This window comes from Pseudoliparis swirei, chromosome 24, assembly GCF_029220125.1.
Source record: "Pseudoliparis swirei isolate HS2019 ecotype Mariana Trench chromosome 24, NWPU_hadal_v1, whole genome shotgun sequence".
Lineage (NCBI taxonomy): Eukaryota > Metazoa > Chordata > Actinopteri > Perciformes > Liparidae > Pseudoliparis > Pseudoliparis swirei.
Window position 1 is genome coordinate 3486821 of NC_079411.1, and position 21837 is coordinate 3508657.

General features: G+C 43.1%; 1 protein-coding gene and 1 long non-coding RNA gene across 2 annotated transcripts; both read right to left on the reverse strand.

Annotated features, from left to right (window-relative positions):
* Positions 1-505: 505 nt before the first annotated feature.
* LOC130190158 (cAMP-specific 3',5'-cyclic phosphodiesterase 4C-like) lies at positions 506-8767 on the reverse strand. Its single transcript, XM_056409432.1, has 10 exons — positions 8137-8767; positions 7218-7311; positions 6950-7107; positions 6200-6298; positions 5953-6117; positions 5450-5549; positions 5206-5360; positions 4309-4431; positions 3740-3922; positions 506-2598 (listed from the first exon to the last, which is right to left on the reverse strand). Exons 1-10 carry the CDS (start codon positions 8230-8232, stop codon positions 1822-1824), a joined length of 1950 nt encoding a protein of 649 aa, XP_056265407.1. The 5' UTR covers positions 8233-8767; the 3' UTR covers positions 506-1821.
* Positions 8768-12500: 3733 nt separating this feature from the next.
* On the reverse strand, positions 12501-14423 carry LOC130190160 (uncharacterized). The gene is made up of 3 exons (XR_008830920.1): positions 14348-14423; positions 13696-13756; positions 12501-13289 (listed from the first exon to the last, which is right to left on the reverse strand). It is a non-coding gene; the product is annotated as an uncharacterized LOC130190160 (long non-coding RNA).
* Positions 14424-21837: the final 7414 nt, after the last annotated feature.

Consider the following 21837-nt stretch of genomic DNA (forward strand, 5'->3'; position numbering starts at 1 on the left):
TTTTAGACATACTAAAGTCTCAAATTAGATTTTTCTTTTTCTACATAGTATACTATTATTATTCATTATTCTTTTGGACAAATTTGATTTAGCTATCTTTTATCTTTTGTCATACAATAACTTTTTTTACTTCTACACTGACTTTTTTCGACAGTAGAATATAATTAAAAAGAAATCTTATGACATTCTGACTTTTGTTTGACATTTTTCAACTTCTATTGATTTCTTTCTAGAATACTTTAACTTTGATGACTTTTGTTTTTACTATGACCTTTTAATGATGTTTTTAACATACTTTCATGACTTTAATGACACACTACACTATGTATTTGTAGCCTTTATGAAATACTATACTTGTACTTTATTGCATTGTTTTTTAATATACTCCAGTCTGACCTTGTCATGCTGGAAAAACAAGCACTTATGAATCTATAAGTAAATTACAGACCCATAAAGCAGAAATATCAAAAGTATCAAAAGAGCCTGAAAACACCAACCCATCACCTTCATTTATCATATTTATTATGACATCAGCAGATTAAAATACATGTTTATTATGTACACATATATAACAGGGGTGTTAGATAAAGTGCCAAATTTCATTTTTTTTTTTTACAAAAACAAAAAGAAAGAACAAAAAGGCTGTTTTTTGTTTTTGTGGAAGACCGTCACAGCCGAGCACCCGGGCCCCGACACGCCGCCGCCTCCCGGGCCATGGGCCTGGTCCTGGGTCAGTTTGGCCCCGATCCACCCGGGAATCAAACTCACGGCCCGGTCGCGGTGAAGCTGTCGTGATGGGGTGAATACTCGCTGTTTTTTATTATTATTATTATTGTTATGAATATTATTAATTATTTTAAAAAACATGAACAGACATCGACACAGACGACAGGTCAGCCTTTTGAGTCGCCCTTTTTTTTGTTGCTTTCATGTTGTATGTGAGGAGGTCAAACTGATCCTGGACCAGAGCCCGGCGCTGTTCTCGTTTCTTGTAGTAAATATAAGAGGACAGACATGTTCCAGACTTCTTTTCTCTCTCTCTCTCTCGTTGACGTCATCGTCACAGCTGTTGGTCGTCGTGTTCCTGACAAACAAGTCGGGGACAGAGAGACGACGGCGGTCCATGACGTCACACTTTAAATCCACACGTGTGCATTTCAGGGTTTAAAAAAAAAAAAATCTTTCTTCCCATTTCCAGGAGCTACAAAAGGTCGATAAAACAGTTCCCCCTCCTCTCTCACCCCTCCCCCCTCTCTCTCACCCCTCCCCCACACACGCATTTTTATTATCCTCCTTTTTTTGTCCCACGCGGCAGTGATGGATGTCCAGATACACGGTGATGAAGATGCGAGGAAAGAGTCTTTCTCTCTCTCTCTCTCTCTCCCTCCTTCCTTCCTTCCCTCTCTGTCTCTCTCTCTCTCTCTCTCTCTCTCTCTCTCTCTCTCTCTCGGTGGAGTGAGACGCCGTAACGTTCGGCCCCGGTGTCGTCCGTGAGCCGTCGGGCTGAGAGCCAGAGGACAGGTGCGTCTTGAGCTCCTCCTCGTCCTCACCCTCCTCTTCCTCGAAGGTCGAAGCCTTTCTGGCTCCTTTCACGTGCTTTAAAAAAATCAAAAGTCCCGTTAACCTTTTTTTATTTCTCTGACCCGGTTCAGGTTTTCTTTACGTCCCAACTAACATTCCTCTTCGTCTAGTTGCTCGTCTTCATCTTCCACCGCCGGCGTCGCCTCCTCTTCCTCTTCTGCTTCTTCCAACTCTCCTTTGTCCTCCGTTTCTCCGACCTCTTCTTCCTCACCCTCCTCTTTTTCCTCCACTTCTGCCTCCTCATTTTCGACTTCCCCTCCTCCCTCTAATTCCCCTTCTACCCTTTTCCAAAGTGTCCTCACCTTCACCTTCCTCATTCTTCGCCTCCTCATTTTCTGCACCATCCTTGCTCTCCTCCTCTTCCTGCTCTTGATCTCCTTCCTGAAGTTGCTCATTCACTTCCTCCTCTTCTTCGGTCTCCTCGCCCTCCGCTGCATCGTTCACTTCATCCGTCTTTCCTTCACGGTCTTCTACTTCTTCTGCCTCCTGTTCTTCACCCTCCCTTTCTCCAGTTTCCTCTTCCTCCTCCTCCTCTTCTTCACCTGCTTGGTCTCCAGTCTCCTCTTCTTGCTCCTTCTCTTCTTCTTCACCCTCTTTTTCTCCAGTCTCCTCCTCTTCGTCACCTGCTCTTTCTCCAGTCCCCTCCTTCTCTTCTTCTTCACCCTCTCCAGTCTCCTCCTCCTCTTCCTCCTCATCTCGGACGCCGTTGTGGTTCTCCTCGTCTTCGTTCCCGGTTTCTCCGCGGCCGTGCGGCCGGCGTGCGTCGCCGTGGTTACCGGGGCCGTTGCTCCTCAGGTGGTTGTGGTTGTTGTGCTCCAGGTCCTCCAGCGTGAGCTCGAACTGGAAGCGGTCGTGCTGCAGGTGTCGGTCGGGCGGCGGCGAGGGCGACTGTGGCATGGCGTTCAGGTACCACTCCCTGTTCTCCTCCAGCGTGTCCAGCAGCTCCTGGGCGTCCGGGTGCACCAGGTCGGCCCACGTCTCCCACAGCGGGTGGACGATGTAGTCGATGAAGCCCACCTGGAGGAGAGAGAGGGGAGTCGGTCGCACCTGAGAACCGCGAGAACCGGCGGCGTTCAAGAACATGATTGGACGTTTACGGGAGTGAGCCGGTTTCGAGAAGAAGACGTGATGCCACCCTCGTGTCTGTGTGTGGTTGAATGTGAAATCCTCAAATTGAACATCAATAAACCACTGTCATTTTATACTTTACTAACTAAAGTATAAAATGACAGTGGTTTATATTTTTATATTTTTTAGAATTCTTTTTCAATAAACCACTCTCACTTTAGTAACTAAAGTATAAAGTGACAGTGTTTTATTGAAAAACAATGTAAACAAATAAAAATGAAAGTGTATACAGTGTATCTACACTTTAGATACGCTGTATACACTTTCATTTAATTTGTTTACATTTAAAAAAGTAACTAAACTTTAGTAACTAAAGTGTAAAGTGACAGTGGTTTATTGGAAAAGAATGTTTAAAAAGTAAAATTAAAGTGTATACCGTGTATCTAAAGTTTAGATACGCTGTATACACTTTCATTTTATTTGTTTACATTTAAAAAAGTAACTAAACTTTAGTAACTAAAGTGTAAAGTGACAGCGGTTTATTGGAAAAGAATGTTTAAAAAGTAAATTTAAGTGTATACCGTGTATCTAAAGTTTAGATACACTGTGAACACTTTCATTTTATTTAATTTTTTTACATTTCCATTTACTTTCATTTTTTAAATTCTTAAATGGAATATGCTATGTTATTTTTATTGTATATTTGTAAAAAAAAAAAAATGCACGAAATTTCCCCCTGGGGATGAATAAAGTAAAATCGTATCTAAAGCTACAACCCTGTCGCTAGTTAGCTTAGCATAACTACAGAAAGAGACAGAATGTGTTCACATCATATCTTTTGTTCTATCCATCCAAGTAAAACATGACAATTTGTGGTCTCTAAGGGACAAATTGTCGTTTTTACACTTGGATTTTCGTGTTTTCTATTTTTAGATATTGTTGACGATGCTGTAATTTGATTATGTGGTTTATTCTGTTCACATAACTTCTATTAGATTTTTTATTTTTTATTTTTTATAATCCAAAGTGAAGTTCGGATGATGTAAACTATCGTACTGTGTATGCAACGCGTCCGAAATCAAAGCGTCACCTGGCTCTTCTCCACGGAGGCGGTGTGCTTGTCGCACATGGCGCTGAGCTCCATCCCTTTCTCTCGCTCCTTGTCGCCCTGCCGGAAGAACTCCTCCATGATCCTCTCCGTCCACTGCCTGTACAGCGGCAGCGCCTTGGTGGGGTTGCTCAGGTCGGCACAGTGCACCATGTTCCTCAGCACCTACACACACACACACACATTAGATGGATGATCTACACACACACACACACGCACACGCTGGAGATCTTGGCACACTCAGCACTTTATTTTCCTGGACGCTTTAACCTGCTGGAGATTCACTTTGGTCACTGCCTTGTGTATATAGTTTGTTTCCTCTGTATATTTAGTATTTTAGTATTGTTATTGTGTTTTTTGTTTTATTTTTTATCTTTTATTCATGCTCTAATGTGCACCCGCTGCTGTGATCCTGAATTTTCCTGTGGGACTAATAAAGGATTATATAATCTAATCGAATCTAATTGAGTTCAGACACTCCAGTACAGAGGCGTGGTCTGCGTGGAGCACCCCGGAGTGTGTGTGTGTGTGTGTGTGTGTGTGTGTGTCACCTGTATGCGCTCCGTGTAGTTGTCCAGCAGCAGCACGCCGGAGCTGGTCACCTTCTTGGTCTCCACCATGGTCTTCAGGTCGGCCAGGAGGGTCATGTGCTTGGACATGTCGGTGGCCAACACCTGCACACGGAGACACTCGATAAAAGACCCAAACTATCTCCGCCCTCATCTGGCTAATGGAAGGAAACAAATGGAGGATGTGTGACGAGAGACTGTTTTGTTTCGTCGAGTGCTGCCGCACACAGAGCACTTATTTAAAAAGATGGGTATTGCAGTCTTTTTATAATTTGGATGAAATTCAGACTGAATCTGAAAGGAAGCCCAAAACGTTTGGGCCGGTCATGATGAGAAGCAGCGAGCTACATTCGATAAGATCGGATTTTGGTTTTTAACAAAGTCGCGGTCACATTGTCTCTCGTGGCGAGAAATGGAGATTCCGCGTCTATGTTTTTGGATCCAAATCATTTTTCTGTGAGTTTTCACTGGAGAAAACCCAGTTTGTAATAAAGCAAATGCCACGGAGCTTTGATCAGAGGCCCGTCGGCTCAATCGCCGGCGTGTTACATCATTCAGTGGCCGAGCAGACGTGCATTTTATTGGAATAAACTTTGAGATTCTAACTTTTTTCTAAAGAAAAATGACTTTTTATTATTTATTTCGTGCCTCGGTCAAGTTAGACCAAAACTATGACTTCTAGGCAAACTGAATTTTAAAAAATCAGACCGAAACAAAATGAACTACCATCTAAAAGAGATCAAATATAACAAATATTTTTTTTAAGCACATAAAATAATACCAATCTTAATGATTCTGAGGTTTTGAGCACCGACAGCCGAAAGAAAAGGAAATGAGTTCCCAAAAGAACCCGAGCTGCCGGGAAACTTCTGTCCTAACCATGTCGATGACGAGCTTGCGAAGGCTCTGGCGCTGCCGCTTGGTGAGGTTCTGGAAGATGTCACAGTGTTCCTGGTGCAGCAGCTTGAAGCCCACAGCGAGGTGGTGGTTCTCCAGAACCGACTCGTCGTTATACATGAGGGCCAGCTCGGAGTCTGGGAGGAAGAGAGGGGCGGGGTTATACCTTTTTGCGTGTGTGTGTGTGTGTGTGTTTGTGTGTGTGTGTGTGTGTGTGCGTGCTCACTAGTGTTGATGAGGAACAGGTTGGACACCCCGGGGTGGTCCACGTCGTGGATCGCCGCGGCGAACAGAGCGGCGAGGATCTCGAGGTCGGTGAAGACGGCCTGAGGAGGGACGAGAAGACGGAGAGAACTACATTCACCCGTCCCTTATTTTACATTTGTATCTAAAGAAAATATGTTAAGTTGTCTGTTTATTTAGTGAGTAAGTAAAATCGAGATTTACATTTTTTTAAATTTGCAATACTTTTTTGTCATGTTTCTTTTCATGTTTTTTCACGTTTTATTAATAAAATACGTCCTTTTGTTGGTCACAAGAGGACTGAAGTGATTGTAAAAGCTTTGTTGTGTCGACTTATTGAAAGATGAAATTTGGTTTAAACCATTTTCATAATTTTGGGGGTGAAAAATTTCGCGAAAAAAGGTCAAACATGAATTGAAAGTGTTTTTGCGAGGGCTGGACTTGTGTTACATGATTATGTGTGTGTGTGTGTGTGTGTCAACATACATCAAGGGCCGGCGTGGACAGCAGGACGTGCATGGACTGGGTGACATCCGCAGCATGGAGGCTGTTGTGGTACGGCACGTTTCCATGGTAATGGTCCTCCAGGGTCATCACGTAGGTGACGAAGGTGTCGACCGGGATACAAAACGTCTTCAGCAGCTCTCGCTCCTGGTGAGGGAGGACACGGAGGTTCACACACACGCACACACACCTGTACCAACACACACACGCACACACTCATGTTGTGTACCTGGAAGATGGTGTACAGGACGCAGCTTAGAGGCCTGGTGTTGGAGAATTCTGCTACTCTGAAGATGTTGAAACTCCATTTGTCCAGATCCTCCAACTCCTGGTCAGACAACGCACACACACACACACACACACACACACACCCCCCATCAGAGATGTCCTCTCTCTCTTTTCTAAAGATAAAACAATCCCAGAACCCTTTAAGATATGAGATTCCAGGTTGTAGATATGTGGAGAGAAGGAAGTTCGGGACAAGACTGAGCGCTGTGCTCCTCTGTGGATTCATTACAATAACTGTGTATATTTTAGTTTTCAGTAAAAAAATATATAGCTATTTTTTTGATGATCTTGTGAATTCTCACATGACTTTTGTGGTATCACCAGCCGCATGCAAGATAATCATTAAGTGTCATTAAATGTTGGGGAAAATGGTTGAAATGACATGAATAAACTGAGAAGAAAGCAGCAACAACAACCAATCGTGTATATGTATATATATATATATATATATATATATATATATATATATAGTTCGGACTGTTTGTAAAACAAAATAATTCGTCTGAATAACTCACCTTGAGGTTTAATAAATTGTTATGGCAGCTTTTCAATATATTTTTTTCCACATTTTAGCAGTCAGAGAATCCAATGATGACAATAATTGCGAGTCACGGCCCAAAATTACTGAGGGAAACTACAAACGAGCAAAGACGCAACGCTCCTAAACCCGCGTTCGCGGTCCGGGTCTGACCTTGGCGAGCTCGTCCTCGTGGTCCGTGTTGACGCCGAAGCGAGGCATGGACGAGCTGGAGAGGCTGGAGCTGTGAGACAGCTTCCTCACGCCGCTGATGTGGCTCATGGATTTCTCTTTGAGGGTCGGAGACGGGATTTCCCCCTCGTTCTGCTTGTCTACAGATTGATGGACACACACACACACAGGTGGAGTTATAGTGTTTGTTTGGCGGAGGTCATGAATAGGACGCGGTCCAGAAACAAATAAAGACTCCGGTCCCACTCACCCATGAAGGTGCTGGAGATGTATTCAGACACCTGGTTCCCGGAGCGACTCATCTCCGACAGGTGGGACAGCTCCCTGTTCAGCATCCTCTTGAACTGGGGCAGAACGAGAGGGATGAGGCCATGGAGAGCTATGGTCCAATGGGGTCTGGTTCTCTGGGTTCTGGTTCTCTGGGTTCAATGGTTCAATGGGGTCTGGTTCTCTGGGTTCAATGGTTCAATGAGGTCTGGTTCTCTGGGTTCAATGGTTCAATGGGGTCTGGTTCTCTGGGTTCTGGGTTCAATGGTTCAATGGGGTTTGGTTCTCTGGGTTCTGGTTCTCTGGGTTCAATGATTCTCTGGGTTCTGGTTCTCTGGGCTCTGGGTTCAATGGTTCAATGGGGTTTGGTTCTCTGGGTTCTGGTTCTCTGGGTTCTGGTTATCTAGGTTCAATGGTTCTCTGGGTTCAATGATTCTCTGGGTTCTGGTTCTCTGGGTTCTGGTTCTCTGGGTTCTGGTTCTCTAGGTTCTTGTTCTCTGGGTTCTTGTTCTCTGGATTCAATGGTTCTCTGGGTTCTTGTTCTCTGGGTTCAATGGTTCTCTGGGTTCTTGTTCTCTGGGTTCAATGGTTCTCTGGGTTCTGGTTCTCTAGGTTCAATGGTTCTCTGGGTTCTTGTTCTCTGGGTTCAATGGTTCTCTGGGTTCTGGTTCTCTAGGTTTAATGGTTCTCTGGGTCACATATTTCAGAATGCAGATCAACAAACACGGCAGATAAATTAGCGTAAACAATCTGACATTAAAGATGGGCAGATCCTCAAAGAAATAGGCGAGGAATGCTACCTGATATTTTGTTATTCAAACGTTGTGACATTATATATTAACTGAGCCAAATATTTTTAGCTAGGATTTATATATATGTTTGTGTTGGTTGGTTCTGCTCACCTTGGTGGAGGCCATTTCACTGACGGAGCGATGTGTCTGAATGGTCTCCAGCTGGTCCAAGCACCAGTCCAGCTCCTCCAGCGTGTCCAGCGCCATCTGCTGGTACTGCTGGTCTGACAGGGACTCCCTGGGACTTGGGCACAATCCCCCCAGAGGAGACCTCCTGAGGACACAACGCCTTCCTTTCACCTTCAGACAACCAGGTCTTTGTTTGGCTGGTCACCAGTGAGTCTCTTTGCAGTCAAGTCACAAGTCTTTGGAGTCAAGTCACAAGTCTTTGGAGTCAAGTCACAAGTCTTAGGAGTCAAGTCACAAGTCTCTTCAGTCAAGTCACACGTTTCTGCAGTCAAGTCACACGTCTCTGCAGTCAAGTCACAAGTCTTTGGAGTCAAGTCACAAGTCTTTGGAGTCAAGTCACAAGTCTTTGAACTCAAGTCCCAAGTCTTTGCAGTCAAGTCCCAAGTCTTTGGAGTCAAGTCACAAGTCTTTGGAGTCAAGTCACAAGTCTTTGAACTCAAGTCACAAGTCTTTGGAGTCAAGTCCCAACACATTGGAGTCAAATCACACGTCTTTGGAGTCAAGTCCCAAGTCTTTGGAGTCAAGTCACAAGTCTTTGGAGTCAAGTCACAAGTCTTTGGAGTCAAGTCACAAGTCTTTGGAGTCAAGTCACAAGTCTTTGAACTCAAGTCCCAAGTCTTTGCAGTCAAGTCCCAAGTCTTTGGAGTCAAGTCCCAAGTCTTTGGAGTCAAGTCACAAGTCTTTGGAGTCAAGTCACAAGTCTTTGAACTCAAGTCACAAGTCTTTGGAGTCAAGTCCCAACACATTGGAGTCAAATCACACGTCTTTGGAGTCAAGTCCCAAGTCTTTGGAGTCAAGTCACAAGTCTTTGGAGTCAAGTCACAAGTCTTTGGAGTCAAGTCCCAAGTCTTTTCAGTCAAGTCACAAGTCTTTTGAGTCAAGTCACAAGTATTTGGAGTCACGTCACAAGTCTTTGCAGTCAAGTCACAAGTCTTTGGAGTCAAGTCACAAGTCTTTGCAGTCGAGTCACAAGTCTTTGGAGTCACGTCCCAAGTCTTTGCAGTCAAGTCACAAGTCTTTGGAGTCAAGTCACAAGTCTTTGGAGTCACGTCCAAAGTCTTGCACTTCAAGTCAGAGTCCCAAGACAATTCAAAAATCATGGCTGACAAGTCCAAAGTCAAGTCCCAATCAAAGACATTCAAGTCCAAAGTCAAATACTGAGTCAAGTCCAAAGTAAAGACTGACAAGATTCAAGTCAAATCCCAAGACAATTCAGAATCATGACAGACAAGACAAAAGTCACGTCTAAAGTCAAGACTGAGAAGTACCAAGTCAAGTCCAAAATGCTAAAGTCATCAAATATGTGTCTCCAGTCTCAAGCTGCTTATGCCTGTTTTAGATTGTTTCGTTTAGTTTGTCACCAATCCCACGTAAAGTGTTTAAGCCTTTGCACTGCGCATCTGTTGGCCTGACGAGCTGCTGAATACAATTACATAACAAAGCTTTATTGAATCGAACATTGAGAACATAGTTTATACAGCATGGAAGTTGTTCTCTCTCTCTTTCTTTGTATTAAGATAAAATATGAACAAATAATAATATTCCAATCTGCCTAACGCAGGCTTTGGGTTTGAGGGTCACGTTAAACCTCGACGCTCAAGAACTTCACGACCGCTGCACCAACTTATTTAAAGCCGACACGATACAAACGCTTATAATGACTAACAGCTATTATTCTGTAAAGTAGATATAGTTGTTAAAGCCAGAACCGGTTCCACGCGGCCATAATGGGTCATAAAGAGTTTGGTACTGACTTGACCGGCGTTGTGGAGACGTTGGCGAGAATGGTGAAGTTGCTCCGCACTGATCGCAGACTGGCCAATACCTAAATAATAAATGATTTAAAAAATTGAGAAATTATGAATGCACCCCATTGCTAAACATGATAACGTCACCATTTTTCAAAAATGACGGTCGAGATTTGATCTATTTACTCACTTGAGCAAAAGGTGTGACGATGAAATCCTCTCCTGTGTGCCTGAGAGAGAGAGAGAGGAACTCTTTGAAAAAAGAGATGATTTATGACTTCAACCCCACACACTCTAACCCCCCCCCCTCCCTCCCTCCTCCCCCCCCCCCCCACATTCCTTTTGTCCTTCTCCCGGCAGTCTCACCCTTCGCTGGCGAAGGAGGTACGTGAGATCGTCTTGGGCGACATGTCGTAGTCCGAGTCGGAGCGGTAGAGGAAGGACTCCCTCCTCTGCCCCGGGGGAAAGGGGGTGTGCAGGGTGAGGCCCGGACTCTGCGAACCCAGAGGGGTGTGGCTCGGGGACACGCCATTTTCTGCTTCGTACCTGCATCACCAGGAGAGGAGGAACAGTGAGCGTCGAGAAAAAAAGCTGGACGGACTCAAAGGTGTGTGTGTTTGTGTGTGTGTGTGTGTGTGCGCGTGCGTACCCGGCGGCGTCTGCTTGAGTGATGGAGATGCGTGGCGGGATGCGGAGGGGAAGAGTTGTCGGACGCGACACGTCGCTCAGGACCTCAGGTGAGCGCGTGCGGTCTCGGGGGCGGAGCCAGCAGGGTACCTGTGGAGTCAAGCGCAATCCACACACTCTACCTGAGCAACGGCACAAAGTGTGTTTACGTTTCTCATGAGTCAACCTTAAGTCATTCAAAACTTTTCAGAGTAATCAATAATGAACTATTTGATTTGTGTCGGTGTGTATATTTTCTTCCGGTCTTCTTCCGGGCAGCCATGATGTTTCAAATCATTTAAGTGCAACAGAAATATAATTCCTTTAGTTATTCAGATTTTTTTTGGCAGCCGAAAACATCAATTCAATTTATTTTGTAAAGCCCATTATCACAAAATACAAATTCTCCTCAGAGGGCTTTACAATCTGTACACACGGCATCCTGACCTTTGACCTCACATCGGATCAGGAGAAACTCCCAAAACATGACATTATATCACTTTGTAACGTTGACAGGGCAAACCTGTTGGCGAAATAGCAACAGACAAGGAGGAACTTTTATTTGGAGCTGTTTCATCAGCATTTCTCTAAAAACAATAACAACAAGGTGATGACACATCACCTGCAGCCCGCTACAGACCCGTTGTTAATGTAAACATATAGAATATTGCATCTATCGCAGTAAACAGGAAGTCTGCATCCAATGTTATGTCACCTTGATTGTGGCATAGCGATGCATTTTAAGCACAGACAACAACAACAGAGTTGGGCCGCGTGTGTGTGTGTGCGTGTGTGTGTGTGTGTGATACTGGTCCCCGTGCAGGTTTAATGCATCCTCGCTTCCCTTTTCGATACCTGCAGACTAGACGAGAGTCTTCTGCTCCTCCCTCTGCGTAGCTCAGCACCGAGCGTGGCTCCGGACGTGTAGGATCGGCTGAAGCGAGATGACTCCGCCTTCTCCCCAGCACCTGTTGCATCTGTGTCTTTAACCTGTGAGTCGAGGTGTGTGTGTGTGTGGGGGGGGGGGGGAGTCATCATTTGAGCACCAAACCCAATGGTTACATATTCAAAGTGAAGAAACTACACAAAAACACAGACTATAAATGCTGCTTGTGTGTGTGTGTGTTGTATGTGTGTGTGTGTGAGTGATGTGTGTGTGTTTGTGTGGTGTGTGTGTGAGAGAGTGTGTGTGTGTTTGTGTGTGTCGTGTGTGGTGTGTGTGTGTGTGGTGTGGTGTGTGTGTGTGTGTGTGTGTGGTGTGTGTGTCTTCCCACATCTGGTTTCTGGACGACATCAAACGCAGCATGCAAGCAACACGGCACTGTTGCCTAGCAACTGCTACCATTCCCCCAGTGTTTTGTTGCTACGGCACTGCAGTGCAGATCAGCCTCCAAGAGCTCGGTCTGTAGAGGCCTTATCCCAGACACACACACACACACACACAGACACACACACACATGCATATGCGCGCGAGTAGGCGCTATCATCATGATAATCAATAAAAGAGCGCTTAAATATTTTCAGATTTCCATAGAACCTTCCTTCAGCTGGGGCTCATCTACACACAGGACTACACACAGGACTACACACAGGACTACACACAGGACTACACACAGGGCTACACACAGGTGTACACACACACTATGTAAATAAAAGCGTCCACTCTGACTTCTAAGTGCGTTCACAGACCTTGACAACAAGAACAAAGGGAGCTTTGGATGGATGTGATGAAAGTCACGAGGTTTGTGTGTCATAGTAAGCGTTAAAAAACACACACACACACACACACACTGCTCGGCCTTGTAACTCTCATTGGAACAAGGGACAAACGTGTGTTTTCTGGAGTGTGTCCCCGGTCGTTCTCACCTCTTCTCCGGTCACAGACAGCACGCTGCGGCTCTTCTTCATCCTGATTGGCTCGTTCTGGGCCCCAGGGCGGAGCGTTCCTGAACCCAGGCAGCAGAGCAGGTGGAGAGCCAGGACCGGAGAGGTCAAAGGTCACCGCAAGGTCAAACCGGGTCGCGAACGGCCCCCATCGGAGCTGAGTCACACAGCCAAAACCTCGGGGTCCTCCGGGCGGCTGAAAACAGGCGTCCAACCGGCCGCTCGATGCTAACGGTGCATTTGAGGCTCCGGGTTCAGAGGCGGGACAATCTTTGTTTTGAACTCGTTTCCACAAAAAAAGCCAAAAAAGTGGAAGAAAAGAAAGAAATGTGGATGAATATCCTCACTCCATTTCAGTGTAAACTACGAGCTCCTGGGAAGAAGAAATAAACCGCGTCCCCCTTCATGTCGTCCTGCTTCGGCCAGACGAGCCAATGGGACGTCGCCGCCAACGGAAACCGCTTCCCAAGTGTTCTCAAATGTTTATCCGACTTAAAGAACTGTTCGAATGACATTTCCCAGTTGTGGACCTGATCCCACATGAATGCAACAGTCAATAATCCGTTTTTCCAGCTTGGTGGGAGGATTCTCAGCGAGTCTCTCCTGGTCTCAGATCAGCTCCCCATTGGCCGACGGGTGCATCCGCAACGTTGCACAGGGAGAGGCGCACGATGTGATTGGCTCATCTGGGAACGCCAGCGGTCAAAACTCCAGGTGGGATACGCCGGCATCCATCCATCGATATGTCTCAAGTGTGCGTCCCTCTTGAAGGGTCCCCTGCGAGGAATCAGATAGGAAGAGTTAACGAGCGAGCTAATTCTCTCTCTCTCTCTCTCTCTCTCTTTGAGTCATCTTCTCTGTCCTGCATCGTCAAATGTTTCCCCGTATACTTGGATTTGAACGCTCCATTGTTTCCCCACAACACAAGGCTCGTGCATGAAAAACTAAACAATCACAAGTTGTTGACCTGACAACCGACTGGCGGTCCAATAGGAGGGGGCGCCCGTGTTCCTACAGCGGGGCTAATTCAACACCAGAGCCCTCTGATGTTATGTAATCACCCAGAGCGGTCCGAGATGACCCAATTCCATTACGAGGGGATGGATTCAGCGTATCGGGAGTTAGAGAGAGTGTAAGGGGGAGCTGACTTTTACCAGGGGTCATGAAGGGCACGCCTACTCACCGAGAGCACTCACACACCGGCACACATCCGCCGCGTGAAGCTCAACAACACGGACCAAGGGCTGCGAGGAATCAACAAATGCAGTGACACAGTGACATATATATGCACAGACTATGACAAATTAGAGCACACACACACAGACACACACACACACACACACACAAACATACACACAAACATACACACATGCCACCTCCACTATGAATAAAGTAGCTTATAAAACCAAGCAGCAATGCATCGATATGCAGCTCAATACCAGCCAGCCAGTTCAGTTACAAAACACACAAATATATATACATATATATACATATTTTAATATATATATATATATATTAATATATATAAATACATAAATATATACACATATATAAATATATACACACATATAAATATATATATATATATATAATATATATATATATAATATATATATATATATATATATATATATATATATATATACATGGCACAATGAAACCATGCACACATGAGGACAGCCCTGCCGTCATGCCTGTCTGCACACACACTGCAAGAGATATGTCAGACGCATTCGGGCACGCACACACACACATGCACACGCATGCACGCACGCGCACGCATGCACGCACGCGCACGGTCAGGCCGAAGCATTTAAGAATAAAAACACACTCACCTTGATCGCCTCAAGATCAATGGCAAGATGGGCCCCGTCTTGCTTTCCTCTCGTCTGTCCTCTCACCCCCCTCAACACAAACACACACACACACACTCAAACACACACACACACTCACACACAAACACACACACACACAAAGAATCTCTCTTTCCCCGCTGCCTCCGTCTCTCTGCAGACTAGCAGTGTGTCACCACCACGGCGAGGAGAAAAAAGAAGAAGAGGTGAAAAAAGAAAAAAAAGAAAACACTTGGCGTCCTCATGAATATCCGCGGCTTCACAGCCTCCCTCCCTCCCTGCCACTCCTCTCCCCTGCCACAGTGGTCTCCCCCAGTCTCCTCCCCCACCCCACCAACACCACCACCGTGGAGAAGCCCATCTGCCCTCCCTCCTCCTGCACAGTGGGTCCATTAATCCGCTCCTCCTCCCTCCATCAGTACCCCCATACCTTCTTTTTTGTGTGTGCCTTTCTTTCTCTCTCTTACAGCCACGCGCAGATCCTCTGCTTCAATAAGGCAGGCGTCATGTCTCTTCCTCACATAGCAACACATTAACAAACTAAAAGAAATAAATAAACCACAATAAAGGATTCAGGCTCTCTCTCTCTCTCTTTGTCTCTCTCTATGTCTCTCTGTCTCTCTTTCTCTGTGTGTCTCTCTCTCTCTTTCTGTAACTCTCTGTCTCTCTTTCCCTATCTCTCTCTCTCTCTCGCAAAGGCAGTAATTCCTCTCATTTAATTAATAAGCTATATAAAATTGTACTCTAATGGCCCAAAACGATGAATAAATCATCAATATTTGCATAATAATTACTTTTTAGTCATCTTATAAATTGCGTGGCTGCCCTTATAGAGTCACATCTACAGTAAACTGATGGAGTCTCTTCGGCTTTGTCCAATTATCATTTTGTTATTCATTTAAATTTATTTGTAGAGCCCAAAATCTTAAGTGTTGAATACCGTGTACGTCTCTTTGTCTGGTGTATCTTTACTTTACACTCTTAAGTATATGCGCATATGTTGTTGGAAATGCTTCATTGTTATTGCTCAACACATTTCTGATGATTAAAAACGAAGATCAGGCCGTTTGCTTGTAGGAGCAGAGTTTTAGAAATAAGGAAATAAGATTTAGGATTCAACGTTTGAATAAGTCACGCATGTTAAAAAAAATCTGTCAAGCCTTCTGAACTAATGTTATTTGGTAATTATGGTATTAATACACAGACAGAACCGCCATTGAAAGATTTTTATTGAAAACAAGAACAATATAGACATTTAATGAAATAAAAGGTCAAATAATATATTTTATGCAATCTCTCTTAAAGCCACATCGTCATTATTCTTCTTTTACTAACCCCAACACATATTGATACACTGATTATAACATAGTTATGAATATTATATTCCATTGGTGCTCATTAATCCCCCTAAATGTTCCTTAAATAGAATTTGAGGAAATACATCCTCCCTGTTAACATCTGTGGAGATCAACAGAGTTACACCCACAGTCCACAAGTAATAACATCTTAATTTGAAACTAAAATAACACTGAAGTGGTCTGAGTGACACAAATGATGACTGACAAATAATATTCAGATGAAAACAAGAGATATTATCACTAAATATGTACATTTATTACCATTAAGGACATTACGTCTATTTATTTCAAAATAGTCTTTCATTGTTTGGTTTGTTTTTATGTCTCTAATTGATTGCTGTCCTAATATTGACCGCTGTGTCAGTAGTATTAAAACTTTGTCTGGTGTATAAATACACTGGACGTATGAAGACTACTTTAATGTGAATATGTATTGTTTGTTGGTAATAAATTGTTGTTCAGGGAATTTCTGATCGTAAAAAAAGAATCAACCAGTTTGATTCACAGGAGAGATGATCAGAGGGGAGGACTTTTTACCACCAGGATTACGGCGAGGTCTGAAGTATGGGAGAAGTTTCTCCTTGAAGGAGCAACCAGTAAAGGAGAAGATAAGAGCTGCAGCTTCTACGTCATAGAAGGAGACCAGACCCTCCTCATAGTCCACAAACACCCCCACCTTCTGAGGCCCAGACTTCAGGGAGAGAACAACTGGAGGATCATCAAGAGCTTTATACTCGTTTCCATTTCTCAACTGTAGAATCCAGTTACCATCTTGAGGACTCTGTGTGAAGCTTTCCTTCCTGTTGATGGACTCTCTGGTCACTCCTAAATCCCAGTCAGTCTTTCCTTTAACTTGAACCTCATAGTAAAATCTAAGAATTCTAATTAAATAAGTAATCTTGGGTTGGGAATCTACCTGACATCATGTTCCGTCATCGACAGGAATTAAATATTAATCAAAGCAGTCATAAATCTGGACTTACATCGCTATCAGCTCTTATCAATCTAGCGTCTCCCACTAAACACTCTCTACGTCCCTTCATGCTGAGAACATGATGTGCATCCTGGTGTGGATGGATGTAGGGAATGAATGGGTCGCTTCAGAAGGAGCCCCGTGTCCTCTGCTCAGTACTCTGTTCATCTTCGATGGTTCAGCCTTCGCCTCCTCTCTCATCGTAGGAGCCTTCAGTTCCTCCCAGCCTCAACGTGAAATGACCTCTGCTTTCCATGCATTCCATGAGCTTCATTTGTGTCTAATCTTAGTCACCTTCTGATTCTCTGAGTTAGCAGTCTTCATTCCACTCTATTACATCGTTAAGAACAATTGTGACTTTTCCAAAGAGCAACATGGAAATTGGTGTCAGAACCTCAGTTTATCTGTTTAGACATCCTGTTTTCCCTTCAAGGTCCTCACTGTTCCTCACTCTGTCGGTACTCCAGTACTCCAGAGAGCAGACACACAGGAGATTAAGGCTTATTTGTTCCATGGCCCAAAACTTGTAATTTTTGCTACTGCTCTTGCTTTTGTGATGACTGTTGAACAGAAACCCTAATGAGTTTCTCAGATCTCTGTTGATACCTTTGGCACAACTGTCCGTATCATTGTTTATCATTTAAATTGTTACCAATGTCTTATGATTGAAACATCCGCAGACAGACAGGAACTGATTTCACCTAGCAGCCCAATCTACAAATGGAAAGTATCACAAAACGATTATAATCTAATTTGTTGTATTAACTGTTTTCCCGGTTCTTTCAAAGTTTAAGTAAATAAGATAATCTTTTTTAAAGTGATTTAGTTTGACAATACTTAAAAATACTGTCTACCTTTGCTCAGCAGAGAATGAATTAATATTTATATTCAGAAACAAGTCTCACTCCTCCGACAAACAGATTTCTTCAGATGCTGATGTGATCGCATGATGGATGTTCCCAGGTTGAGACTAAATTAAGGTGATAATTGATTAAAATGAATTTTATCATGCAGTATTTTCAAAGTAGTCCCCAACAATAGTTGTTCCCAGTCAACATAGTCTCAGTCATCCTTGACTAACCTCCCATGTTCTTTATTGAGTGGATCTCGCTTGTATCGTAGTAAAGTTAACACGTCCACTGTCAAACCTATTCAAGAACCATTAAACTAGGCCCAGTGCTTCAGGCGCTATGGTTCTGGAAAATTTATATTTTCCATCACAGTATACCACTATTCCTTGTATTCATAAAATATTCCTGTTTGGGGTTTCTTTTCTATAATACTTATCTAAATCTTTTCTTATTAATTACCTTGTATAATAACGACAAAATTTAAGAATTTGAATGAAAATGTCCAGACAATTGTAGGAATGTTAGAAATATGCATCTCTTAAGCAAGTTCAGATTTAGGTGTTTCCCCGTTACTCAAGCAATCCTGGATACTTCATATTTAACCAGGGTATATTATGAATTTCTTAGTTTAAAAATCCTAGACTCTCAATACGTTACAGCAAAGAACCTATGAACCAATGAATCAGGAATGAATTGCAATTGTTGAGGATAGGTTCTTCCCATCACGAGCTCCAGGCTCTTGACCTTTCAGTAGAGATCTTCCTGTGCTTAACTTTTTTCTGAAGTTGCTTACAGTGATTAAATAATTTGAAACTTCAAGACATAAAATGCAAGACTTCTGCATTTACTCAAAATAGTCGGTTGTGGATTTTCATGACTCATGTTTGACCTCATTCAGTTTAGTTGTTGTCACTTTGCAGTAAGACTATTTGTGACTGATTTGGTTGCGTGTAATTCTGTTAAGAACAGCCAGTTGATTCATCATGACAGGATTCACAGACCAGTCTGAATCGAAAGCCCCTAAGGCCAGTAAAGGAAGTTGCACTCGTCATAGGACCAGACCTTGGTCCATTCTGAGCCAGCTGGAAAATGAAGGCGCAGGGTTTACATTAAGTCTCAACACCAGTAACCTTGCTCTCATGTTTCTTCCTGTGAAGACTCAACTTCCAAATCCATACTAACTTGAACCTCTTTAATTGCTGGCTTTGTTCAAAACCAATAATTGAGAACTCTGGTTCGGGAGATCTTCAACCATGTTACTCTTCTCAGCGGGTTCAATACCCCTGGTCACTGTGCTTCTGACTCTCAGCTCATTCACCACTCTGTTACGAAGTCTCTCACAGCAGCTCTATCATCTATCTGGGCCTGACCGGGACCAGTCCAGGGGGTGATTTTGGACTACCCCGGGAGGAGGTGTCTTCAAGGCTTCACTCGTCCCTCTCAGACAGAGATTGTTCCATCTTCGAGGTTTCACTGTTTCGGCTTCTTGCTCATGTGATGAACTCCAGTTCTTCTGCGACCTTGCAGTGAGACGAAACTTGGCTCTTGTCTGCATCCCCCCCAAGTCACTTGTGTTGGACTCTGAGCTTATCTGGTCATCTGATTACGCTTCCCTGCTGTCTTTTCTCTCAGAGGACATTGCATTTGTGGCAACAGTCACTGCAGAAGGCGTCCTAGACAGCAGGTTTCGGCTTCAGCACTCTGCTTGGTTTCCACAGGCCATAGCTGAGTTTTCCGTACTTCAGATGCCGGTTTAGAGTTGTCCACCGGGTTCAGGCCTTTTGTTCCAGCACAGCGGAACATCGGTTTGGATCTTTCGAACTGCTGTTCGTTTTGCGAGCGCCTAGAAAGCCATTCAAACAAGGAACCCAATCTGTGTGTAAAACCTTTGAATGGTACACGCCCTTAAATCCAGTTTATGATCCTTTTCAGTTTAAGCTTTCTGACAGTGGAACAATAAAGCAGGATACTTCAGCGTGATTGCTGGACGCCTTGACCAGTAAGTTCACTAAATGATTAAACAATTATTGCTTAGTACTGTTGTTGACATTAAAAGCTCGACCTGGTCTATAAAAAAGTTTACTGTTGATAGAACAAGTTGTTCCCATTACCAGAAATCATAGCTGCCACCAGTTTGGCAGCTGCAAGAAGTGATTTAATCTGCAAACGGTTGCTGTGGACAAAGTGTTTCATCTTCAGTGAAGCCTTGCGAGTCGGAGTGGAGTTTACTCCAGTTAACTTGTTTAACATTTCAGTTTAATCAGCTCAAATTGTTTAAATTATGCTAGCCATCAAAAGTCCACATGCTTATTTGCCGGTAATGCAGCTCTGCAACATCTCACTGAGCCAACGCTCAGCAACTCCTCATGTACTTACTTCTTACTCTATTTACTTATTCGTCGTTAACCTGAACAGAGTCTCATCTGGTTCTGCAACTGGTCAAGGGATAACTTTAAGCCTGTCAATAGTTGCAAGCTGCTTTTTCACGTGCCTATTTTAACACACGGGAATAACTCATTCCCAAAGATTTGGTTCAAGGCTAATCTCAATGCTTTTGAAACAGTTATATTCATAACATTCACCACAGACACCAGTTTTTAGATTTGTGAACAATGCAATTTTAGAAATGCCTGTTTTTTCAATAAAATAAAAATAAAATGAAAATAAAATCTGAAAATGTCATTGTATACTGATATAAGATCACTCTAATGTGAAACAAAGTGCATTTCGTGAATGCAAACAATCTGAGAATCTAATTTATGTCAGAATCAATCATAAAACAAAAGGACAAGATGTTAAAAATTAAACTTTTTAAAGCAAATCATTGAGATTTCAACTGAGTGATTATTTTTCCTTGCAAATCAAGGCAGTGTTATATGAATAACATTATAAAAATACACCAAATAATTAGTTAATAAATGTTCATTAAATTAAAATATTGAGAATAAATCCTTAATGAAATATGTGTTTTAATCAAAGAGTTAAACAGTCCACATAAATCATCCTTTTTAACAAAAATGTAAACATTCACGTATGCTATAAGTGATGATTTAGAATTTATTGAAAATAAGTCATGCTACGCATTAAGAATAAGGCCTTTAAAATTTAGCAATATACTTGTGTGTGACCATACAATATACTGTTAGTTTAACAATCTAAGTGCTACAAATGACAATTGACAAATCAATATTCAGGTAAAAATTGTTACAGAAATATTGAATATAATAAGGTGATATCGTATTGAAAGCAAAGGAAACTTTGATTTCAAAATTATTCTCTGTTTGTTGTAAATGTTTAACTTGTGAATATACCACTTGGTATATTAAACTTTGTTCCTTAAATTAATCATCTAACTGGGCAGACTACAGATCAAGTAACCATTTATTGAAATAAATGATGCTTGAATTCAATGTGCTGAGAAAAAGATCTAGTCTGCACAAGTCGGACTGAGAAGCGAGTTAACCATTTAGTAAAATTATCTGTTAAAATGGGGAAAGCTTCCAATGACGACAGTTCAAAAGAATATAATATGAGTGAGCTCATCATACACCTATAGTCACCCCTTGGTTTTGATGCTCAATAGCATTGAAGGTCGAGATTGAGAAACTGAGGTATACTCGATTTAGCCATTTCTAAGGAATGTAGTAGTATTTTCAGTCTCATCGAGTTTGTCCAGGGAATCCGGGGGAGTTTTACCATTGATTATCCAGTAAGAGGGAGTTCCTTAGACCAGTAAGATAGTGAGCTCCTTACTTGAGAGAGCTCCTCAAGTAAAACCCTTCTAGGCAATCGGGAGAGACTGAGGTTTCAAGGATAACTCATCTATCTAATCAGAACCTTTATATTGCAGATGAGCCTTCCGTTTGCCTGGTCCTCCCCCCAACAGTTCCTATTACCTCAAGTGAATCTGAGGAAATTTTGTCTACACCATAACTGAAACTGGGTGTTTGGAATTTCATCACTAGATACTTGTTTCGTCATGAGGAAGTAGGATGGCTTAGGAAAGCTCCACTCAATTCTGACTTACAACCAGCTTTCATCTTTTGAGCTCTCAGCTGACTTGGCCCTTTGTTTATGCTAGGCATGACTGAGCGCCTGTGGGGTGGATGGGGTGGCTGCCGGAGAGGGAGTGTTCAGAACTTCACCTCAGTGCTCTCTTCTCAATCAGATCACTGTTCACTCTCTAGCTTCGCTGTTTCTGATTCTCGTTTCAGTGTTTACTGCAGTCTTCCACGACTCCTTAGATAAGACTGACTTGTCTTTCGCCATTCTCTGGTCACTTTGACCCGA